A 24,190-nucleotide genomic window follows, 5' to 3' on the forward strand; every position below is an offset into this window, starting at 1 on the left:
GCAACCTCTGCCTCCTGGGTTCAAGTGATTCTCCTGTCTCAGCCTCCAAAGTAGCTGGGATTACAGGAGCCCACCACTGCGCCCGGCTAATTTTTGCATTTTTGGTACAGCCGAGGTTTCACCACGTTGGCCAGGCTGGTCTCAAACTCCCGACCTCAGGTGATCCACCCACTTCGGCCTCTCAAAGTTCTGGGATTACAGATTACTGTGCCTGGCGGAGCTCATGGTTTTCATTGTAAACCAGAGCAGGTTAAAACTTTCCTTGCAGGTAAAACACACCTGCCAGGATTAATTGTGGTAAAGACAAGAATCTGAGATACTACTTAGAGAGTGGGGCACTCTGGAGCCAGCCCATAGCAGATTATCAGTGAATGATATAAGCAATAATAAGAGGTAATGTTTAATGTTTCTTTGTACTGACTTGGGCACTGTGCCGGTGGCTTTGTGTGCTTCACACATGGAATGCATTCCATGCATCTCTGTGCTTTATGCACTTAATTCTCAAAACAGCCTCTTGTAGCATTTTATTACATTATGTGTAATACACTAAAATATATGATGCATATTATTATTTTACACACGAGGACCTTGAGGCTTAGTAATGTCATACTGCTTGCCCAAGGTCAATAGCTACAGCCAAGAATTGACCCTGGGTTTTTCCGACTCCACAGTCAAGTTCTCACGCTAGAGACTGCTGCCTGTGTTAGTAAATAGTGCCTCATCCTGACCTAGCAAGGGTGCCCCGTAGTTCACCTTCTCTCCTCTCTCACATGCAGTGTGCGGGAGCGCTGTCTGGAGGAGCAGAAGCGGAGGCGACAGCGAGCCACTAAGAAGATCAGCACCTTCATAGGGACCTTCCTTGTGTGCTTCGCGCCCTATGTGATCACCAGGTGAGCCTGATTGGCAGGTGTGTGGTGGGACTTTGAAGAGCAAGGCAGGGCCCAGTGACCTTTAGCAGTGGCAGCCTCTCTTGGCCACACATTCTTCTGCAGGGTGTGTTGTGGGGGGCAAGAGTGAACTTGCCAGATTTAGTGAACAGGAGGCTGCATGCTTTTCCTCTCCACCCTCGAATTCTTTTGGATTCAACTCAGAACCCAAAGGGTGTGAAAGACTCTCTCCCACTCGATTTCTAAATCACATAATTAAACCCTTTATCCCAGGCTGCCAACCCCCAGGAGGCCCTAAAGAGAAGGAGAAGGTGAGAGAAGACAGAGGGAAACATCTTCCCCAAAACCCAGCTCCCCACATCCTGCTTCACTGCCCACTGAATGCAAGACAGCCCAACCCCCAGGTGTCCCCAGCCTGAACACCCAGGTCAACAGCAAAGCCACCTGCCACCTGCACAGGGAGCAGGTAGCATGCTCTGTGTCCAGCCAGGTGGGCTTACTTGTCTTATGGCTCAGGGGCTCTTCCACTGTTAGGCCAGGTGCTGTGAGGCTTGTCGTGTTCTCTACCAGATATCCAGATCCTCGAGCCAGCCAAGGTTGCCTTGGGTTGTGTATCTCTCAAGCCAGCTTGCTCTAACTGGAGCACTCCCCACATGTGTTAGCCAGAAATATATATTAGTCAATCAGTTTTGTGCACTGAAGGGAAAATAAAAACTCCACAACTTTGCATCTAAAGGGGCTTAACTAGTTGAGAAGTTGACAATAAAAAAGGAACTTTGATGGTTATTAGAAGGTGGATATGGAAGCTTTCATCGAATCTGGGAAGCAGCATCTGTGCAGGGTTTTCTGTGTGTGTGTGTGTGCGCGTGTGTGTGTGTGTGAGAGAGAGAGAGAGAGAGACTCAGAAAAAGAACAGATCCCAGCTGCCAGCAGCCCCCAGCATCCTCAGCTGCAGGAACCAGGAGGGGCACCCCTGCCTCACCATCACTCAGCATCTTGCACACCCCAGTGAGGAGGGGGCCCTGTGGACAGTTCGCCCTGTTTCCTCCCATTTGTCCTTACACTCAGCTGAAGCATGATTCGCTCTGGCCTCTGCCGCTGCTCCCAGTTCTTCTTTCTGCCATCCAGGAGGCTGTGCTCTACTCGCAGGAGCCCCTGTGGGTTGCAGACACTGGGCCTGACTTCCTGGAGACCAGCTCTGCTCTTCTTTTCCCCAGATAGACAACTCTGGGGTGCCTTCCCCTGTCTTTTGTGGCATGCTGCTTTCTCTAGGGGAGATCTAGTTAGCGTGTGTCTCGTTTTGAACGTGGGACCAAGGCCTGTCTGCAGGTCTCTGGATGGGTCTGACTGGAGCAGAACTATTGGTTCTTCTTCCTAAAACTGTCCGCTAGACCTCAGCACCACCGACATTCTATGCCAGATACTTCTTTGATGCCAGGGACATCATGGGGTATTCAGCACCATCCCTGGCCTCTACCCACTGGATGCCAGTAGCACCTGCTAGTGAGGCAGGGGTACCTTTCCAGGTCCTTCTAAATTTTGATAACTAAAAATGTCTTCAGACATCACCAAATGCTCCCTGGAGACCAGAATCACCCCTGGTTGAGAACCACTAGCCTAGACCCACCACATCCAGCCAGGAAGCCAGAGCTTACATCATTCAGGGTTTTCCACAAGACACAAAGCCCAGGCAACAGAGGAGAAAGGATTTCTGTTGCTCCCCAAGTGAGGCACGGCAGAGGACTTAGCAGCATGACTCTGGAGTGTGCCTCCCCAGAGCCCAAACCTCAGCTCCCCCACATCCTGCTGCGTGACTTTGAGCCAGTGATGTGGCCTCTCTGGGCCTCCAGAAGGGAGTGTGGTGTTGTGAGTATCTAAGGACAGGGACCATGGAGACATGCGGCACAGGCCTGCGGAGGACATCTGTGGTCTTCAGTCTCCTTCCCTCTGGCACTTACAGCACCATCCACAGTGCCCCTGCCCTGGACTGGCTGCTGCACCAAGAGGGGATTTGATCCAGTGCAGGAACGTGGATCAGACAGGGGGGCACACAGAGCCCCTCCTCTTAGGTCCCAGAAGACGGGCGGCCGTGGGCTAATGAGGTGAATGGGCAGCCTCAGAGGATAGGTGATACGCTCCAACTTCACACTATTGGATTTTCTCCAGCTTAATTTCATTTCCCAACAACATTTTCCTTTTTTCAAAAAAAATTACAGCTAGGTTCTCTCTAATAGTGCCCAGAAAGTAACGTTTCAGTAAAATGGATGATGATAGATTACAACTCAATATGCTCCCTCCAAATGGATTTGATGCATCTTGGGTTTTAAAAACATTCACAGAACAGTTCATCCTCCATGGGGATGAGCAGCACCTTACCCAGGCGAGAAGCAATGCCCAGGAGACCTCATGAGTACAAAATATGTCTCTGGCAGAAGCCCGTCGGGCCCCACTGCCACCACCCCGGCTGCTCCTGCCTTGGCTTTCTCATGTGTGTGGAGAAGCCATTCTGAGAACACCTCCTAAAATGAGCACACACCCACATTCCAGTCCAGCCCATCTCTAGAGCACCTTTTCTGCGGAGCATAAAAGAATCCCTCCAGCGGAGGCATGGGTTGGTGCGACCCCGGGAGTTCCCCTCTGCTGGGGACATTGACCTCGTAGTCCTCTAACCCAGATGGAGCACTGTGTCATGGGAAAGGCCCAGCCTCCACAGGTTCTGGGGCAGGAATGAGCCCTCATGGCTGGGGCTTCACGGACAAGCCTTGTGAAGTGGGCCTGGCTGTTCAGGGCGACCGTCCAGGGAGAAGGGACAGCATGAGCCAGGTCTAGAGCTGTGCTGTCCAGCACGGGGGCCACCAGCAACAGGTGGCTACAGGGCACTTGAAACATGGCCTGTCCAAATAGATATGCTATAGGTTTAAAAACACACGAGCTCTGAGACTTAGCATGACACACTGTACATATGAAATTAATACATTTTTGGCCCGGGTCAGTAGCTGACACCTGTCATCCCAGGGCTTTGGGAGGCCAAGGTGAGAGGTTTACCTGAGGCCAGGAGTTCGAGACTAGTCGGAGCAACATAGTGAGACCTCTTTCTCTGAAAAAACATTTAAAATAATAACTAGTAATTTTATATAGAATTCATAGTGAAATCATAAAGTTAAATAAAATATGTAATTAAAATTAATTGCACCTGTTTCTATTCACTAGCAGAACATTTCAGGTGACACCCGTGCCTGCCTTCTCTCTCTGTCAGCCTTCACTGGCCTGTGGTCAGGGAAGTCAGGGGTGCGAGGTGTGCCGGTGCCCTGCTCCCCACCCCCTCCTCGTAGATGTTGAGCTGCTCATATCATCCTTCAGTGGCCAGGACCTCCATGTCAGGCACTCTAAGAGGATGCTCAGAACTCCCTCCTCCACCTTTCTCTCCCATCAGGGCCCTGCTCGATGTCAGGGTTTATCTGGGAATGTTTACTGAGCAGTCAAATCAGTGTCTTCCTCCTTGGGGTCAGGAGGCCTGAAGGGAGGAGACATCAGACCCTGAAACAAGGCAGCAGGGAGAGGAGTGCAAGGCAAATAGAGCCTCCTGGTGGGTCCTCCTGCAATCACACCCCTCTTGGAGCCACCTGACCTTGCCAATCCCTCTGCCCCCACATGGCTTCCACAATGTCCAACCAGATGCTTAGTCTTTAGGGTGGCTGGGAGCCCCCCCAGGCACACCCTAATGGGCTTCTGTGAATTTATATTTACTGCACCAGGGGCCATCTGAGCCCCAGCTGTGCATGGGTGCAGCCAGGACCCCATCAAAGCTCAGCTTCCCCTGCCAGGACATGGACTGCCAGGCTGGGCAGGGTGTGGAGAGGGCAGGATTAATCTCACAGCCACCTCCAGGGAGCCTGATGCAAACTCTTCCATCTTCCTCTGAGTCAGGGTTGAGAAACACACATTGCTTGTGAGGAGAAGCCAATCAATGGTAAGGAATAAATAAGATCACCCTGCAAAGCATTCAGCACAGTGTGGACTTATCATCCACTCTGGAATCCGGATCACTGACATTTCCAGTAGCAATTTTTTATTTTTCTGCTGTTCTTTTCAAGATGATTTCCAAGTGTAGACATGACCAGTCTCAGAAGAAGCTGAAGGCAGACCTCTGAAATGTAGTTGAAGATTTAACTTCTTATAGAAAATGAGTCCTTGTGGAGAACCAAAAGCCGTGGGTTTTGGAGGCAAAGGACCCCTGAAGCTATCATGTCATGCAGGAGGGTGAGCTGGTTGCACCATGCAGACCAACTTTAACCCACTGCTGGTGACCAGCAGAGCACTGTGTTGAAAGCAATTCTGAAGCCAGGCTGGGATTAGCGGGAAAGCGGTAGGAATGGCTGGGAGAGGCACGCAAGCTTGAAGTTTTTCTTCGGTTTGCTAACTTGGCTTTACGTTAGAATCGCCTGGAGAGCTTTACATCCAAACCCATATCTGGACCTCACACTGAACCAGTTCAGTTAGACTCCCTTGGTGTGGGGCTGTGCATGGGTGGCTTTAAGGTGCCTCAGGTGATTCTAACGGCCAGTGTGCTGATAGCCATGTCTCTATTGCATCCCAACCCATTTTACTGCTGGAGTAACTGAGGACTGGGGTCAGGGAGTGTTTGAATAATTGCCCAGAGCTACGCATCTAGTTGTCAGTGGAACTGGACTTCCAACCTCATTGGGCTCTCCACCTGCCCCTCAGGCTCTCAGAGGCCTCTGGGGAGTCTTTGCAGACCCAGGTCTCCCCTCCTCTCTTGTGTAGATCTGTGGCTGTGGCATTAAAGCCCATGGCATGCAAAGAGTGCTCCCAGACCCCTTCCCCAGGATCCTCTACCCACTCCCAAGGCAGATCTCCCGAGGCTTGCTGAGCGAGTCATACTCCTGGACTCCCATCAGCCCACTGCACTGCACTGCAGCTGCAATCGTGGACTGCAGCCCTGGGGCAGGCAGAAGCCTGGAAGAACAGCCAGGGGTAGGTCCTGGAAAGTTCTGGAGCTCCATATGGAGGAAGTCACTTCCTTGGCTGCACATACAGGCTCTCTTGACAACAGCAGCCCGAGCTGCATCCCTCCAACCTGCCAGGTGCTCAGTGGTGGTGGCCCAGGGGCATTGAGCTCAGCTGCAGCCCCAGCACTAAAGAGGCAACACAGAAGATGTGGCAGGTGTGAACCCTGTTCTGGGTCAGACCCCTGAGATGGGGGACTCCTGGCCTAGATGGGATTAATGGGGACCAGGAGGCAGCCCTTGGGTGGAGCTTGTTTGAGCTAAGAAAGGTATTACTGCAACGGGTTCAGCTGGGTCTGACGTTGCTGTGCCTTCCACAGCACTCCACAGTTTGCTCAGATGTTATTCTACTGGGCCCTACAGCACCCTCAAGGATGGACTGGGTGAGCTATGTGAGCTCCACTCTGCAAATGGGGGCACCAAGGCTCAGAGAGGAAAGAGACTGCACAGGTCATTTAGCTAGAAAGACTCAGGGAACCGGGCAGCCTTAGCCCATCTGCAGATGCCACTGGGCAGCTCCAGGGCCCCCCGGGCAGAAGGATGTCTCCCTTGCATGCAGCACCTCCTCGTTGTTCTCAGCCTTCTCACTGTCCATAGAAATAAAAATCAAAACCCACCGAGGCATTGACAGGCTGATCCCGGGGAATTCAGAAAGGAAAAGTGAAGACAAGCTCTATCTGCTTAACTAATTCAGGAAGGTCCCTTCATTTTTAATCCTGTAAGTCCTCACTCTGTACCTGAAGCTGTACCAGAGCTGTCCAGACACCCTCTGCACCTAGTTAACATTCTCTTCGGTTTTTTTTTTTTTTTTTGAGACAGAGTCTCACTTTGTTGCCCAGGCTGGAGTGCAATAGTGCGATCTCAGCTCACTGCAACGTCCACTTCCCTGGTTCAAGTGATTCTCCTGCCTCAGCCACCCGAGTAGCTGGGACTGCAGGTGCGCACCATCAGGCTGGATAATTTTGGTATTTTTAGTAGAGATAGGGTTTCACCATGCTGGCCAGGCCGGTCTTAAATTCCTGACCTCAGCTAATCCACCTGCATTGGCCTCCCAAAGTACTGGGATTACAAGCATGAGCCACCGTGCCTGGCGCTAACATTCCCATTTTAAAGATGAGGAAACTGAGGCTCAGTCAGGTTCCAGCCTTCCCCAATTCCATCAAGTGACTCAGCCTCAGTTCTAGTGTTCTGCCTGAAACCGGCGCCTGTGCCCAGCCCCTCACAATGACCGCTCTGCTTCTCCTCTCAGTAGAAGCAAAGTTCCTACTTTCCTCCCAGAGGGATGTGGGGAGACACGTTGAGGCATGACCCACTCAGAAACGGAATGCTGCAGTTTCTGAGATGATTGAAACCAAGTTGTTCATGTGTCACTTACACCGTTCATTGAGCTGTCGGCGCAGAAATTAATATTCCCCACAACTCCCCAGCGACTGTATCTAGGCAGCCGGCCTTGCCGCTTCCACCTGCCTTGTACCTTATAAATGGAGACGTGTCAAGAGTGTAGGTTGACGTCAGATGGCGGCTGGGAATGCTGGGACCTGGGAGGCCAGGATATTGAGGAAGAGAGGAGGATTCTGCTGTAATATCTGCCACTCCTTTGAGTTGATGGAGAAGATCCCACTGGCTGGGTGGGGGATTCCCTTCTCTTTGTCCCCCATCTATTCACATTTGCCTGTTAACTTTCTCAGATAGGAAAGCATAATTCTTGGGTTAAGTGTTTAAAAGAACCATTCCAGTGTTCCTATAGGTTCTCAAGCTTTCTATTGGAGAACATGAAGTCTTTATAACCATACCTGTCATTTAGTGAACACCTGCCAAGCACCTGGGGCTATCAGCGCATACCTTATTGCATCTGGGACAGCTCTAACAAGGTAAATGCTAGAATCCTAGTCTCACAGAAGTTCAGAGAGGTGAGATGAGTTGCTCAAGGACATATGGGTAGGGAGTGACTGAGCCAAGCGTTAAAGGTCAGTGTCAGGCCAGTTGGCTATAACTCAGCCTTTAGGCCATGCCACAACACCAAAGACTGGGGCAGGCACTGGAAACACAGAGAAGCCACATGTGTATGTTTTCGGTCTGATTTCCAGTAGGGCCACGCATAAGTACCATGACATGAACTCAGATGGCCTCCAAGCTCCTGTGAGTGAAGCAGGTATTTGAGTTTCTCTAGCAAAATTGGTGGGTTCCCCTGCAGTCATCCCCAATCTCCCATGTCACTGACAGTAGTTTATGTAGCTGGAGTTCCCAAGAGACCATCAGCACTGGTAGCCAGAGCCACTGGCAGATGCAGTTGGCATCTCAGAAAGACAGGACATCCAACTCTACCAGCCAAAGAGCCGCCTGCACTTGTGTACTGGGGCACACAAGGCCACAGTGGGAAACATTTGCAAAGCTGCACCTTCACTCTTAATAGAAGTCTGACACCTCCAAGTCACAGTCACGCAGGCTGTGTGTCCTCAAAGCCCTAGGTCACAGAGGACTCTTCCCAGAGTCTTTGAGCAGGGCCTGCACATCCACAACAGGTTCTCATCCAAAAGCTCAAATGACATATTTTCTGAATTAAAATCCACATGTCTGGAAGCATTTGTAAGGCTATGCTCTCTGCAGCGATCTACGCTTACAAATAATTGTGGTTGTCGTAAATCATTGGAATCAGGCTTTGAGGCACTTGAAAATCTGACAGCACCATTATTGTGGCTTTTCAAAGTCAGGAAAACGTGTAGATGGGAGAGGGGTCTCATATGCAGGGGATTCCCAAAGATTGATATTCTATTAATAAAATGACTTCTCCATTCTGTCTCATAAAAATTTAAAGCATCAGCTCATTACTTCAAATATGCAGGTCTTCAAATATGCAAGCTGAGTTCTCCAGAAGTCTTGGGAAGACCCTGGGCTGGCTGTCCAAGGAATGTTCTGTGGCCCACGTTGCATTTAGTACACAACGTATGTGTGTGTGTGTATACATGTGTATGTATGTATGTGTGTGCATGTGTTTATGTGGATGTGTGTGTGCGTGCATGTGCATTTATGTGTGTGTGTGTGTGAGTGAGAGAGGGAAAGAGGAAGAGAGAAGAGAGGAGAGATGATGGTGGCATAGAATGTGTAAATAAAGGGTGCTAATTTGTCACTTTAAATTCAGGATTTGAAAGTACAGGTTCTTGATCACACTGAGGAACGGGAACCTGAGTCAAGGAGGCCAGTGGGGCAGCCTGGCACCAGGAAGGCACATGGTTGCCAGCACCCACCTTCCAGTTTCAAACCCTGGTTCCTGCATGTTCTGGCTGTGTAGCTTTGACACTTCTCTGCCTTGGTTCCATCTTCTGTACCATAGGGAGAGTGATACTGGGGTCCTGAGATGGTGTCTGTGAAGCAGTTAAGGAGACACAGAGCCCCTGGGGGCCCACAGGAGGTGCTGGGTCAGGGCCTGCCGGGGTTACTGGTCCTGTTCTCACTTTGGAACTTGCTTCCCTTGGGGATTTCCATTGTGGAGCAAGATCAGGACACTGGTCTCTCCAGAGGCTCAGAGAAGGCCTTGGAGTTCTGGCAGACATGCCTCCCTCCTGCCTCCCGGGACCAGGACTGCCTAGGCTGCTGGGTGGGAGTGTGAGGTCCCCATGGGTGAGCAGCAAGGGTGGGCAGCTTCCTGTCTCCATCAGCCCCGGACTGTGGCAGCCAGCTCAGATGCGCCAGTCACCCACATCAGAGGGGCTTGTTACTGGACTGTGGCAGCCAGCTCAGCCGTGCCAGTGACCCACATCAGAGGGGCTTGTTACTGAGAGAGGAGGCATGGCTCTATGGAATAGTTCCCTGGACAGCTATCAGAACATAGGAGTGCAAGCACACAGGGTTTGGGGGTCTGGCAAGATCTGTGGGTATCTGCTCTGTGTCTCACCCTAAGTCAGAAAAATACACGTCTCTGTGCTCTGCTTCCTTTTCATCCACAAGCTCTGCGCCCTGCAGCACTTTGTATCCTCTCCAAACCCACACACCCCAGGCTTCCACAGGGGCTGGGCTCCTGTGTCAGAATCCCCTGACAGGCTTGGAAGAGGGGATCCCGGCCCCTCCCCTGCTCTGTCCCCTCCCCCAGCCTGATCTGCTGACTGAGGGTGTGGACCTCACCCCAGGGGATTTTCCTGCGGGGAGCTGTGTCAGGGCAGGCATGTGTGCCTTTTGAGCACAGAAGCATGAACGTTTACCCCTGAATGGAGCCTCATGGCCCAGAGAGCACAGGGAAAGTCATCTTGTGCTCAGTGGAAGAGTGGAAGGTCAGGGCAGGTGGCAGGAAGTGATGTTTGTGGGGACAGGCCCTGATTTCTAGAGGGTGGCAAGGGGTGGCACCCTGCCCCTGGGGCTGCTAATCTTTGTCAGATCTCCAGGGTTGACCTTGGCATACACGGGCTCTAGGATTGGGGTGGGGCTGGTTGATGCTGTTATGGCCAGGGGTCCCCAGAACAACCACACAACCACACAGCCTCCCCTGCTCCCCATGGGGTTCTTCAGGGGACATCTTGGTTTGCTAGGGCTGCCGTAACAGAGTACCACAAACCGAGCGGCTCTAACACAGAAAGACCTCTTACAGTTCCCAAGGCCAGAAGTCCAGGATCAAGGTGTTGGTTCCTTCTGAGGGCTGTGAAGAAGAGCTCACTCCACCCATTCCCCAAGCTCCTGGTGGTTTGCTGGCCATTTTTGGATTCCTTGGCTTGCAGATGTCTCACTCTGATCTCTGCCTTCGTGTTCACACGGCACTCACCCTGTGTGTGTGTCTCTGTCCAAGTTTCTGCCTTTATGAGAACACCAATAGTACGGAATTAGGGGACCGCCTTACTCCATTATGACCTGATTTGTATCTGAAACAATCTTATTTCTAAGTAAGATCACATTCCGACACTAGGGGTTAGGACTTCAACATGTGAATTTTGGGGGGAGACGCAATTCAACCCACAACGGGGGCCACGACAAAAGGAAGCCAAGTCCTGCTCTGTCAACACCTGAGCCCAATAACCCCTCACTGTAGGGCTCTCAGCCAGACCTGAGCAGGAGACAGGGCCTTAAACTGGAGACCTCTGCTCTGCAAGCTGCCTCCCTTCCACGTCCCATCCTGAGACCATCCACTAACTTTGACTGTGGAGGGGGAAAGGCATTAAATAAACTGACCACATGGAGGAGGAGAGGCTCCCTTGAGCACACTGTGGTGACCCTGCCCACTAGTGACATGTGACTGGGCAGAATCGTAACGCCCCTTTCCTGGAGGGAAGGGCACAAGGAAGGGGTGAGCAGAGCTAGATCTGGCAGGAAAACATGGACTGAATTGTCCCTCTCTAAAAGGTCATCTGGAAGGGATCTGCTGCTTATCCAGATGCCTGCCCAGATCTGGAATTAGAAAGAAGTTGTTGTGGCAATATCGAAACCCTTGCCTCTTCTCATCAACAAAAGGAGCTGGGGACTGTCGGAGCTAGAGTGGAGCATAGCCAGCAGGCAGCCACAGCAGGTGCAGGGAACCACCTGCATGGGGCCATGAGAAAGCAGCTCAGCCAGCCACAGCTGGGCCTGGAGGGGGCATCCCAGCTACCCCCCGCCAGTGGCCATGTGGCAGCAGTGTCCAGGCCTGTATTCAGCCAAAGCATCTCTTTGCTTGGAGGCCCTGATAAAGGCCAGACATTGGCTTTTCAAAGCAGAAATTGTCATTGTGCACAGTGTGGAGGGGCAAGTGACAAAAGTTCCAGGCAGCATATAGTGACCTCATGGGAAAGGGGTTCTTGGAGCCAGAAGGGACCCCAGAGCTTCCTTTGTCATGTCTGCAATGCTGAGATTCACATCTTGGCGTGGCCACCAGCCAGGACTTGGACGGCAGTTAGATGGAGCTGGGCTTCCCATGCAGGAGACACTGACTTGCTGCTCACCTCTCTGAGCCTCGATTTCCTCACCTGTAAAGTGGGAATAATGATTCTCATTCTGCTGGATAATTGTACAGTTAGAGATTGTACACATAAGTGCTCAGCCCAAAGGAGACACTCAACTGGGAGTTATGATGTCTGAGCCAGGTGGAGAGCTCAGACTTGCCATGAAATCTCTGAGAAGCAAATGCAATAGATTTTACCTCTTAATTATCTAAATGGTGAAATTTTAGATTGTCCTGAATAATTTTATTCTGTGAAATCTACAGAGCCTGCAAATAACGATTTTGATCTTGCTGGATGGTTTGATGATAGCTGGTTCTTTTAATAAATCCTTTTGGGACAGCCACAATGCTAAGCCTGAATTTAGCAAGGTATAAAAAACTATAGACATTTTGAAAAAGCAATTTGGCATCGCATAGCAACAATGTGTTGGCATTCAGCTAATTCATTATTATTATTAGGTGTGAATTCTAAATTCAGGGTTTTTTGTCCCTTTGAATTCATCACTTCTCAAAATAGATTTCTTAAAAGTGCAGATTTCCTAAATGTTCACAGCTCCATTGCCCCATTCAGGCTCCCAAGCATATGAGAGGAGACATAGCCACAGTCCCCCACAGGATCAGAGGGCAAAGGTAGACAGTGGTGCTGTGCTGAAAATGGTATGCTAACTAGAGGGGCCTCAGAGTGGACTCCTTGAGAGCCTGTTCCAGAAAGGGGCATTTCTGTGGAGGATCGCAGTCCACCAGCTTCCTCCTCCTCCTCTTCGCCAGCTCTACAGCCCAAAGAAGGCTTAAGAATAACCAGTTAAAGATAGAAGCACTGAGTTCCAGCTCAAGCTCAGTTCTTTCTGTACCTGGGTCCTCACCTGGGCAGATCCCCAAGCTGAGAGCCACCACCGCCTTCTATCTGCAGGTACTCCACGTAGAGTACAGGTACTAGATCCCCAGTCAGAGGGGAGTACAGGTGCTGCACCTTCCATGGCCACTGACTTGCTGTGTGATATCTGGCAACCCCTTTCCCTCTCTGGGCCTCAATTTTTTCACATGACAGTGGGTGGAGGAGAGAGTGTTATGTGATCTCCACACTCTCTCCCAGCTCTGTGGGTCTTTTCTATTTCATGTTAATGCTGGATGATGTCCAAATGCGGCCAAGGGTGCTGGACACACTTGAGAGAGTAAATGGCCTGATTTGGGTGGAGGGTAGAATTCTGTTGAAGGCTTTCCCTGACCTCATAACATGGTATTAGCACCCTTGCCTGGAGCTGTCTGGTGGCACCGAGAGGATTCTAAGAGACATGGGCTGTGTCTTTCCTTGCTCCTCCCCCAAAGAATGAAGGTCCCTTTAGGATCACCTGACCGCAGCTATTGTCAAAGACCACCAGGATCCCAACCCAGGGAAGAGGCCTTCCTTGCCAACATTCTTTCCTGTGCATGACGTACTCTGAGCTTTGCAAAATGTTTTCAAAATTGTTCTCAGCCCTTCCTTCCACGCAACTTCCTTAGGAACACAGAGCCAGGATTGGAAGCAAACACTGGGACCAGACTCTTCTAGTTAAAAGATCATTGAGACGATATTGTCCCACCTTTTTGTTTTTCACATGAGACGTGCAGGTCCAAGGAGTGGACAGAGGTGCCCAGGGCCACATGACACGTCAGCAGCAGAGTTGGCGCCAAAGCCAGGACAGCCAGCTATTAGCTAATAGCTGGGTTCTGGGTGCAGCTTGGATTTCAGAGTCAGACAGACCTGGGTTCAAATCCTGCCTTTACAATTACTGGCCATGTGACCTTGGGCAAAGTATTTAACCTCCTGGGACATCTGTTTCCTTGCATGTAAAACAGAGATGGTCATATCTCCCAGGGCTCAGCAAAATCACATATGGAAAGTGCTTAACACAGTGTGTAGAATAAAATACAGCCTGATGAATGTTCACCGTCATCATCATTATTGGTGTAAACTGTTATCATTGTTATTTGAGGAGGCAGTCTCAGATAAATTGAGGGTTGGGCTGGGAAACCGTGGTCTGCAGGGCACAGACAGGCCCTGGCCCATGGCCACTCCAGGCGGTGCTTAGCTATGTCCTCATTAACATCTTCCCTGTCTCTCCGCAGGCTAGTGGAGCTCTTCTCCACGGTGCCCATCGGCTCCCACTGGGGGGTGCTGTCCAAGTGCTTGGCGTACAGCAAGGCCGCGTCCGACCCCTTTGTGTACTCCTTACTGCGACACCAGTACCGCAAAAGCTGCAAGGAGATTCTGAACAGGCTCCTGCACAGACGCTCCATCCACTCCTCTGGCCTCACAGGCGACTCTCACAGCCAGAACATTCTGCCGGTGTCTGAGTGAAGGACCGCGCTCCTGCTGAAGAGTTTAGAATGAGGCAGTGGTGAGAAGAAGGGTGGGAGGGCGTGGGGGCCCCTGGGTGGACACCACCAGCCACCAGTCCCTGGTACGCCCAGTGATCCTGGTTCCCTGGCTTGTAGGGGCTCCAGAGCCTGCTTCCTGGTTCCTCAAGGGCAGACATTGGACACTCCTTATTTGTCACCAAAGGATGACTGTGGGCCATGTGCTGGCCTTTCTTTCTAAGGAGCTGCTTTGAGCTCGTGGACTCACCTGAGGCTCCCTGAGGGATGACACTCAGTTCTGTCACTGTCAAGGATGCGGAGAGCTGGTGGTAGGTGGGAAGCATGGTGTCCACCTGCCTGCTGACCACTGGACGCTGCTCCATGCTGAAGAAAAGTGACAGTCTCCAGGGGACATTTCAGCCATGCTGAAAGGGAGGCTGGCAGTGGTCATTTGGCCCGGATCTAACATGGCACCTCGTCTCCACAGGGTAGTGGTGGCTGCTTCAACCCAAATATTATTCAGCTGGTACTAACGCCATTGTGCCCAGCTGGGACTCTTGGGCTCTGCGCCTGAGGGAAAATGTTTCACAACTAGTGGCTGCCCAATTGCTGCTGACCAGTTGTCTTAGAAATGGTCAATTGGATTCAACTTTTGTCCTCTCCTTCCCCCTAAAAGCGAATGTTTGTGTGTGCAGACAATCTTAGCATGAAAATGGTTTAAATAGGCTGGTCCTACATGTATTATGTTCTTTCAAGTTTGACTGGGAGGTCACCTTTTTCTTATTTACAAGTCCTAATTGTTGGAGCTCAGTAAAGGCAGGAGGAAGGTGGCTGGTTGGTCCTCTCCTCCCCCTGTTTGTGACATGAATTTACAGGAAGTGTTTCACCTTGTCTTATGCATCTTATCTGACATGTCCTGGGAGATGGATGGGCAAGAACTGGCCTGAGCAGGGATTTTTGCCTTGATTTTAAGTCACTGGGTTCCATTGTCCTGGCACCTCCATTTCCTTAGTTTCCGTAAGCCTATTAACAGAAAGTAGAGGCTGTTCAAGGTTATCAAGAAAGTGCCCTGTGCTAATGATGAGACAGTTAATTTTTTTTTTTTTTCGAGATGGGAGTTTCACTCTTATTGCCCAGGCTAGAGTGCAATGGTGCGATCTAGGCTCACCACAACCTCCGCCTTCCAGGTTCAAGCGATTAGAGACAGTGAAATTTTTATGGAATACTGCACCTATAAAACACATGCCAATCTGTTAGCAGTCCTGACTTGATTTAATAAAAACCAAGGAGAGCCACCCCTGCTTTCTGGCCATCTCTTCTTTGTCTACCATTTCAAATTGACTTGTGAATATTCAGAGCAGTTATTTTTCAATCCTCCACTCTAAGTGATTCCTCCAAGGTGGAAAGCACAGGGAGCAATGGAATCAGATGGCTCATTCTCTCCTGCCAGCTCTTTACATCCTAACTTTGGAGGTATAGAAGGAAGGATGTGGTCCAGCGGGAAGGAAGTGAAGAGTCTATTGGTTTTTACTTCTAGGCAGTCCCAATTTTTAAAGGCAGAGAAGTAGCTGCATCTTTATTTGAAAAGATGTCTTATTAACTCTTAGCTCCTCAGTTAGAAAACAATTCACCTGGCTTAGTCTTGTCTAGTTTCAAAGTTTCCATGGAGACTAGAATGGAGACAGGTGTAGCTTCCAAGGAGGCCTTGGCATCTTGCAGTTGCTGTCAGAGATGGGCTCATATCTGCTTGGGGAAGCCAATGGGGCACGATCCTTCCCAATTTCATGATCTGGGGCATCATGTTGGTAGCTGAAGTCAGCCACGGTGGGAGTGTTTATACCATGAAAATCAGCAAATGCTGTAAATCAGGCCTTTTGCCCCACAGAGAGCTGATTGTGAAACATCTACTAGCACACCGCTGCCAGACATGACTCTGTGTGTCCCTGAAACAAAATTGCTCTGGCTCAGAGCTCCTTTGGCCACTCGTATTACAATAGTGACAGACATTTGCTTCCTGGTGGCAAGTAGCTGTGCACCCTCCACATCCCAACCCCAGAAGGACCAGTGGGATTGAAAACCAGCAGAAGCCAAGACAGGATGCACAGCTGAATTGGAGGAGAGTAGCTCCCTTCTCACACAAACGCTTTCCAAGTTGGGCAAAAGTGGCCCAGTGCATGAGGTCAGTCGACAGCCAAATTCCAGCAGCAAAATACATTTTCATCAATATCACTTTGGGAGAATAACCGTGGCACGTGCTCTTTCTGCTTTCTATGTACTGTATAGGCAACATGTTGTACTCCCAGTAGCAACTAGATCTCTTTTACCTCTTCTTTAGCCAAGAAGCAAGATCTGTCACCCACAACATCACGTATCTTGAAAAGATGCTTTTCATAATTTTCACTATACCTCCAAAACCAATTGTACCGGCATCACGTAGACAAAAACTCCAGATAAATCCATTGATTGGGTATTTTCATTATTATTTGGACACATGAATTAAATCCCAAGGGAAAGTGAGAAGAAAATTAATATATTAGCAACCAGTGTTAGCCAACTCTGCTGTAATTACCTTTAGATAAATGTTTATTTTCATCTCTATACAGTCTTATCAAATTTGCCCCCTGGCTTTATTACTCCCAATTGAATTATCTACCTCATTTTGTTAATTTAATTTATCAAAGGTAACATTGTTTTCTCAGGTATAACACATAGAAACACCACGATTTTCAGCATCTGAATCAAACTAAAACTACTTGCTTGACTTCACTCCAGGATGAGACTTGACCTTTAAGGCCCAAACTCTGGTGAACTGTTGGACTGGGTGGAAATCTTTCAAGAAGCTTGAAAATAAGGCCATAAAGGAGGGGCTTTCAAATTCCTAAATCCACATATAGAGCTGAGTTCCTAGTCCTACACAATCAGAATTTGCCTTTTTAAGTCACCCTGCAACTATTCCGGCTTTTTATATGGCACCTTTCTGAGGGAGGGGATTTTACAGCCAAGGGACCGCCAAAGGGAACATCCATTTGCATGTGTGCCCTGGTATTTAGGGTTTGTCTCGTGGTCAGCTCACCTCTCAAAGATGGCTCACCAATCACCTGCCTGTTTTTACTTAGAAAGCAGGCTTGGGCAGGAGGGGAAATGGATTTGAACCATCTCAGACCAACTCTATCTCTTCTAGGACTCAGCTCAGCCTCCTGTCCCCATGAGCAATAAAACTCTCTCCTTATGTCTGTGAAATTCGTTTTATTTTTCATGGTGCCTTTCTTTCTAAGAAACGATGGAAAGAATGGGGCCAGGTTCATGTCCTGGTTGTCACCCCTTTACATGCTTGGGTGCAGGTAGATGAGGCCTTCCCATGGCTGCAATGTGACTCTTGGAGGAACCAAAGTCTGTGCATTGTTAGAATTTAGCCCAGATGCAGGATAAACTAACTTGCCTGAGTTTAATGAGGATATTTTATCAGGTGCCAAGAATCCCTTGGGTCAGCTCCTATCCTCTGGACTGGGAACACCATGGGAAAAAGAGGTCCGAGTCATATTTAGGGCCTCATGTGTCTGGAAGGGAACCAGTAGCTCTTAAATTATATTCAAAGAAGTCACCACGGAAGGTTGTTTAAAATGCAAATTCCAACATCCCCTCCTCAGAGATCGATTTCAGCAGGGCCAGGCAGGACCTGGGTTTTTGTACTTTTAATCATCGATGCCCAGGTAACTGATAGGAGTTGTCTTCAAACCATCCCCTAAGGAAAAATGATCTTAGACACTTGGATAAACTCTATAGAAAACTGAGTGTTTCTATTAATAACTATCTAGGTTTCAATTGTCTTGTATCTTTCCCTAATTCTCCAAACAGTTCAATCTCCAGCTTTATTCAATGGCTGGGCCATTTTGTTCTTGGAGGGACAAAATTGACCTCTCCATGAAATTGCAAAAACCCATCTTCATTCCTTTTTACAGGGCTCCAGGTCATAAGGATGAGATATATTTGGGGTACTGGCAGAGGATGGCAGAGCTGGCTGGCTCTGAGCCAGGAAGCCTTGTTAGAGGAAGGGACTGTGGCATTCAGAGGGGTCCCCTTGGGGGCACTTGCTTGGGTCTTGGATCAAACTCTACTGGGGCAGCCTGGCTGTGGGAGGTGATGACATCTGCCACCTCTGCCACTACCCAGAGCTTGTCCTGCCCTCTTCCCAGCCAGCCTCACACACAGGAGCTGAGCCAGGCTGAGGCAAGGTCAGCGAGAGACAGTTCTGCATGCCAGTCTCTGGGTGTGGGTCTCTTGTTGGCTCCCAGCTCATCCTGTGTGGCTGACCCTTCCAGGTCACTTGGAGCAGCCAGTAATGACAGTGTCCTAACAGCTGGTGGGTATGGAGGAAAGACTAGACATCAGGCTATGGACTCACATGGAGGGCCCTGGTGTTGGCTATGGGACCTGGGCTGGGCCGGACCCACGGAGAGGGTAGGTGGAGCTTGGCCTCTGCAGTTTGCGCTTGCAGGTTCAGGGGAGAAAGTTGTCTGAGATCAGGGTTTAGGGGTAGTGTTTCCCATTAATCTTCATCATAATCTTTTGATGTAGGGGCTGTTATTATCTCTACGTTACAGATCTGGGAGGATTTGAAAGTCCCGAAGACAGGGAGGTTTTGGGGAGAATGCAAAACAGGGCAGGCCTCTCAAGGAGGGCAGGCCAGTGACCATGGGGAAACTGAGTGTTTTTATTAATAAGTATCTAAGTTTCAATTGTCTTGTATCTTTCCCTAATTCTCCAAATGGTTCAATCTCCAGTTTTATTCAAGGGCTGGGCCATTTTGTTCTCAGAGGGACAAAATTGATCTCTCCATGAAGTCACCTTCACCTCACACTGGGCAGCTCTAGGCTCAGCGGATGTTTTTCTGCCATTAGGAAACAGCCCCTTACTCTCAGCTCCTGCACTAACACCCATACCCACCAGCTGGGCCTTGGGACCTCTCCCGTCATATGGCTGCCACTTGCTTGGGAAGGAATTCTCTAGACTCCTCTTACTTTGTATGTGTTTCTAGGGGAATTCTGAGGGAAAATGCTTTGCAGCAACCTCTGTGCCCAGAACATACGGCTCACAAGCCCTTTGCACCGACAGGGAATCTATCTAACTAATTGTTTTAGTGTGTGAGGCTCATTGTCAACCTGGATTTCCCTGAAACTCTGGGCCAGCAGCCCCCAGGAACATCAGTAGGACCCAGCATTTCCCCTGGCACCAAAGTGGACCTCTTTGCACCTTGCAGCCAGGAGAACTGACTTAGAGGGCCCTGGTGTTGGCTCTGGGACCTGGGCTGAGATGGATTTGGGGAGAGGCTGGGTAGAGCTTGGCCACTACAGTTTGTTCTTGTAGATTCAGGGGAGAAAGTGGTCTGAGAGCAGTGTGGTTTGTAAGTTCCCCAACTTCCCTGCTGGCTCACACTGTCTGCCCAGATCAATGGCTTATTAGCCCCCAAAAAGTTAGTCCAACTCCAGGCCAGCTGCCTTTGCTCTGCTGTGGCCTAAGTTCTGGCCTGGTCAAAGGAAGGTGGCAGGAACTGCAGGGTTGCTCCTGCCTCCTCACACCTCATTCCACAAATACGGAGTGAAAGAGCAGGAGCCAAACACTTTTGGGGGTTGATTGTCTAGAAAGGAGGAATTAGAGGTCCCAAGGAACACAATCGTGCAACTTCCTAGGGAATCTGCATCAGGAGAAAGAAGCGGTTAGGACACATGGTGGCTTCACTCAGCCTGGCCAAGACATCACTGTGCAGAAGAAGAGATCTGTCAGGGGTCCAGAGGAGTGGAGTCCTGGAGCCTCTGGGAAAGTGGCATGTGGCAGCTGCAGGCTGTGGTCCAGAACTATGAACAGACTTGCCTGTTGCTCTCCAAACATTTACTGAACACCTACTGTGTGCCAGGCCCTGTGCTTTGTCAGGCTCTGGGGGAGATAAGTCATTACTCTGCAGTGTGGGAAGCGGGGCTGCCCTGGAAGTGTGTACTCAGTGCTGTGGGGGTACAGAGGGAGGGCTGGAGAACTTAGCTGGTGGGAAAGGAGGGTTCTGGAAGGCTTCTCAGAGGTGGTGGCATTGGGCCAGAACTTACAGTAGGGAAGAGCATGTGGCAAGGCACAGAGGAGATGGGAGCCTGCCTGGTGAGGGGTCCAGTGGTGACAGAGCTCAGTGTGGGTCCAGAGATGGTGTCAGGTGAGGGCTGAGAGGGAAGGCAAGTGCCCCTTGAGATGGGCTGAACATGATGATGATCTGTGGCCAGTGGGAGATGATAGAAGTCTTGAGGTTGGGAATATAAGAATTAGGTCTCTTTCAGAAAGAGAGGACATGGAGAAAATCCATATATTTTTAGCTACCAAAAAAGAGAAGGAAGAAAGAAAAGAAATAAGAAGAGAAGCAAGACAGAAAAGAAGGAAGGAGAGAAGGAAGAATGGGAAAGGAAGGAAGAAGGAGAGAAGGAAGGAAAAACAAAGGAAGAAGAAAAAGGGAAGGAAAGAAGGAAGGAAGGAAAAAAGGAAGGAGGGAGGGGAGGAAGGAAGAGAAAAGGAAGGAAGGAAGGAGTCCTAGCCACTTCTTTCTCCTGAGGCAGATTCCCTAGGAAGTTGCATGAAGAAGGAAGGAAGGAAGGAAGGAAAGAGAGAAAGAAGGAAGGAAAACGAATCTCATTCATTTTGAGGGGCATCTTCATTACACAGCGTGGGGAAGGAAGCATAATTCACTCTCAAGAAACCAACCACATCAGCCAGGGCACATCTTCTGACAATATTCTGAAGGGGGCGAATGTTTGTCTTCAGTAGGGAGTGCCACACATTTAATATCAATGCAGGGTCTTGATGGGCACTGCCACACACCTCCGGGACAAACGGAAAAATCCACACAGCAGAAACAAGCAGTTGGCAAAAGCTGTCCTCATGCTACTTGGCAATTCAATCACCCTCCCTTCACTCCCACACCTATCTCCGGGTGTTGCACAGTTGCCCGTACAGTGTGTCATGTAAATAGCATCTAGCATTTAAAGGTCAAATTTGATGAATCTAATCAATCTTAGCAGTGTTCTAGTTCATCACGTATACCCATATTTAAGGACTTTTAAAGTAATTTGGATTTTTAACTCAAAAGACGATGTGTGCCCCTTGGGGCATGCGTGTGTTCTTAGGAACACCAGCGTGTGGTATTTCCTGTGTCCTCTCACGCATGCTCAGCATGTCACTGTTGTACTCATTCCCTGGCATGGAAGAATTGTTGCACGTCTTTAATAGAAGCCAAAGCCCATGATTTGATGGTTGCAAGAGCCTAAAATCTGTATTTGGAGAGAGGAAGTCTACTCTGAACTGTGAGAGTTAGAGTATCACCATCAAGGCCCAAGGCTTCAGTCTTACCCCGGACAATCCTCAGGGATTGGGTTTGGTGTCGGGGGAGCATTGGATGCCATCACGTTGACACTCAATTGATCGGGTGACCCAAGATGGTCAGTTTCCTAAGGACCAGACCATAGTGACTGCTCATGCATCGGCTGAAATACCAAACACCCTGCACCAAAAGACTCAGCTTGACATTGCCTTGCACTCAACTCATGTACTACCAAATCTTTGCTTGAATTATTAATAGTAACCAAACCCTCTGCTCTAACAACCTTCGAATGTCAAGTTCCCTTGCAAGCTGAAATTGTTCCAAACCTCAACACTCCTGTTTTACAACAAACATGTAAATACAACCTTTTTTGGAGTGCAGAAACATTTGTGGAGTCTGGTGTGCCGCCAACCCCATCAGGATTTCCCCAGGGGAAAATGGCTAACTCTGGATCACAAACAGCACAAATTAAAAAGGTGCCTTGCCTGATGCCCATTACCACCTGGGGTGGTTTTTCTAGACACTGGAATAGGCCAGACTTAATTTTCTCAGGCTTATCTTGGAGAAGGATCAAATCCTGCCATCTGGATGTGCATTATTCATGCTGGTGTTTGGTGAGGAAGCTCCTAGGAATGCATAGATCTCTCCTTCTGCCATAGTATGTCATGCGTAGTGGATGCCAGTAGACAACTTTAGCCACTCCTATCCGTCCTTCTTCACGGAACACACTCATTTCCCCACACGGAGGCTTTACTCTGCCCAGTGTCCAATGGGAGAACCATCCCTTCCCTTTAGTGAGAGGACAGTTGGCTAAATGCTATCCTCAGTCCTCCTGGAGGCTCCTAGTAATGAGGGCACTGAACACTAATTCTTTACATTCCTTGAATTTTCATAGATTCTATTTTTTTCATGTCTGTGCAAAGTAGGGTGGGGAACTCACACCAACCATAGCTTGGGGCATCCAGAGAGTGGCTAGTAGATGATAGAAGGGAGTCCAATTAAGGAAACCTAAGGTATGTGCCAGCTGGTTTAGCATTCAATATGGAAATGCACTTTATATTTATTTGCACACGTCAAGAATACTTTTGGAAACCAGGATTTAGAAAAATAAAAGATATTTCTTTCCTGGGGACAAAGTGACCTGCAAATGATTGGCTTCTGTACAATGTTGCAATCCCTTAATGTCAGACTCTTAGGAAAATGGGTGGGACATCTGTGTGTTTGTGTTGGAGTGAATGTGCCCATAACCCTGTGCTCCCATGAGTCTGTGTGCCTGTGATCATATGCATGTGGGTGAATGTTTGTGTGCCCATGATTATATGCATACGGGTGAATGTTTGTGTGCCCATGAGTATATGCATACGGGTGAATGTTTGTGTGCCCATGAGTATATGCGTACGGCTGAATGTTTGTGTGCCCACGAGTATATGCATATGGGTATATGTTTGTGTGCCCGTGATTATATGCATACGGGTGCATGTTTGTGTGCCCATGATTATATGCATGTGGGTGAATGTTCATGAACACAAACAGCTACACTCGGAGTAGAAAACAAATGAAGCAAAAGTTTAGCATCCTCTCATGTGTGTCAACATTGTAGTTTTACATTTACTTTCTTCTAATCTATTAAACATAAGTATGGCTCCATTTTTTTAGCATTACCAGAAGCCCTCCCAATACGGCAATATTACCTTCTGTGTAATCCACTTGCCAACAGCTGTTTTCTGTTGAAACGGGACTCAAGAATTTTGAATCCAAGGCCAATGCTGCCTGCTCTGTTTACAATGGTTTGTGTTTCGTGGATACATATCAAATGCTGTAATATATTTTTATGATAGAATTGATGGTTAATACAGGGAAAAAGTATATATTGTGATTATGTCCAATAAAGCCTCCTGTTATAAAATCTCATGCACACTTTTGATGACCTGATGTAAACACATTTTTAGGTACAGGTTAATTGCCAGAAATGTTAGTTTCACGTAATTTCATGGTAACACCAAAGTTTCTATTTCTTCTCTTTCCTGTCTTTCACTATTGTGCCCCTTTTCTCTCCCATTTCCAATGCCCCAGGTGCTGCTGCCCACCCCCGCAGCCTTCTGAGTAGTAGGTATTCATCCTTTGGGGGCCATCTCTTAACTTGCCCAAAACCACAGCAGCCCTCCCCTTCCCAAACACCCCTGACCAGGGGGATGCGTATTCCCCACCCTCTCAAATACATTGCAATTTTTGCCACTTTGGCCCAGTTCCTCAGGCTTTGCTAGATGACTAATTAACTTCTTGGATCTCAGAAACAGAGTAGGAGGGACCTGGGAGAAGGAGGACCAGACTTCTTGGTTGCCTGCTGTGTGCTTGGCACTTTGCTAGGGGTCTTGGCTATAGTTTCTCATTGAAGAGCTCCAGAGGTGGGGCTTCTCAATTAGTAGATGCAGGGACTGAGTTCAGAGAGGTTAAATGACTTGCCCAGGATCACACAGTAAGGGGGCATAGAGATTTGAACTCAGGTGTGACTGATACTAAACTCCTATTTTTACCAAATCCATGAAGACACTTCCTGAACTTAGAGATGATTCAGCAAAGGCCTCTCCTTTACAGTTGGGGAGACTGACGCATAGAGAAGGAACTGACTTCCTGATATCAGATACTAGAACTCATATGTCCTAGGATCTTAGGCAAGCTACTCCATTCT

General features: G+C 49.1%; 1 protein-coding gene across 1 annotated transcript in view; it reads left to right on the forward strand.

Annotated features, from left to right (window-relative positions):
• GPR26 (G protein-coupled receptor 26) overlaps positions 1-23,407 on the forward strand; it is a 31,061-nt gene extending 7,654 nt beyond the window's left edge. The window contains exons 2-3 of the mRNA XM_054436472.1: positions 777-890; positions 13,920-23,407. Coding sequence (XP_054292447.1) covers positions 777-890; positions 13,920-14,151 — 346 coding nt within the window. The 3' untranslated portion in view covers positions 14,152-23,407. The remainder of the gene's footprint in view (positions 1-776; positions 891-13,919) is intronic.
• Positions 23,408-24,190: the final 783 nt, after the last annotated feature.

This window comes from Pongo pygmaeus, chromosome 8, assembly GCF_028885625.2.
Source record: "Pongo pygmaeus isolate AG05252 chromosome 8, NHGRI_mPonPyg2-v2.0_pri, whole genome shotgun sequence".
In the NCBI taxonomy this organism is placed as follows: Eukaryota; Metazoa; Chordata; class Mammalia; order Primates; family Hominidae; genus Pongo; species Pongo pygmaeus.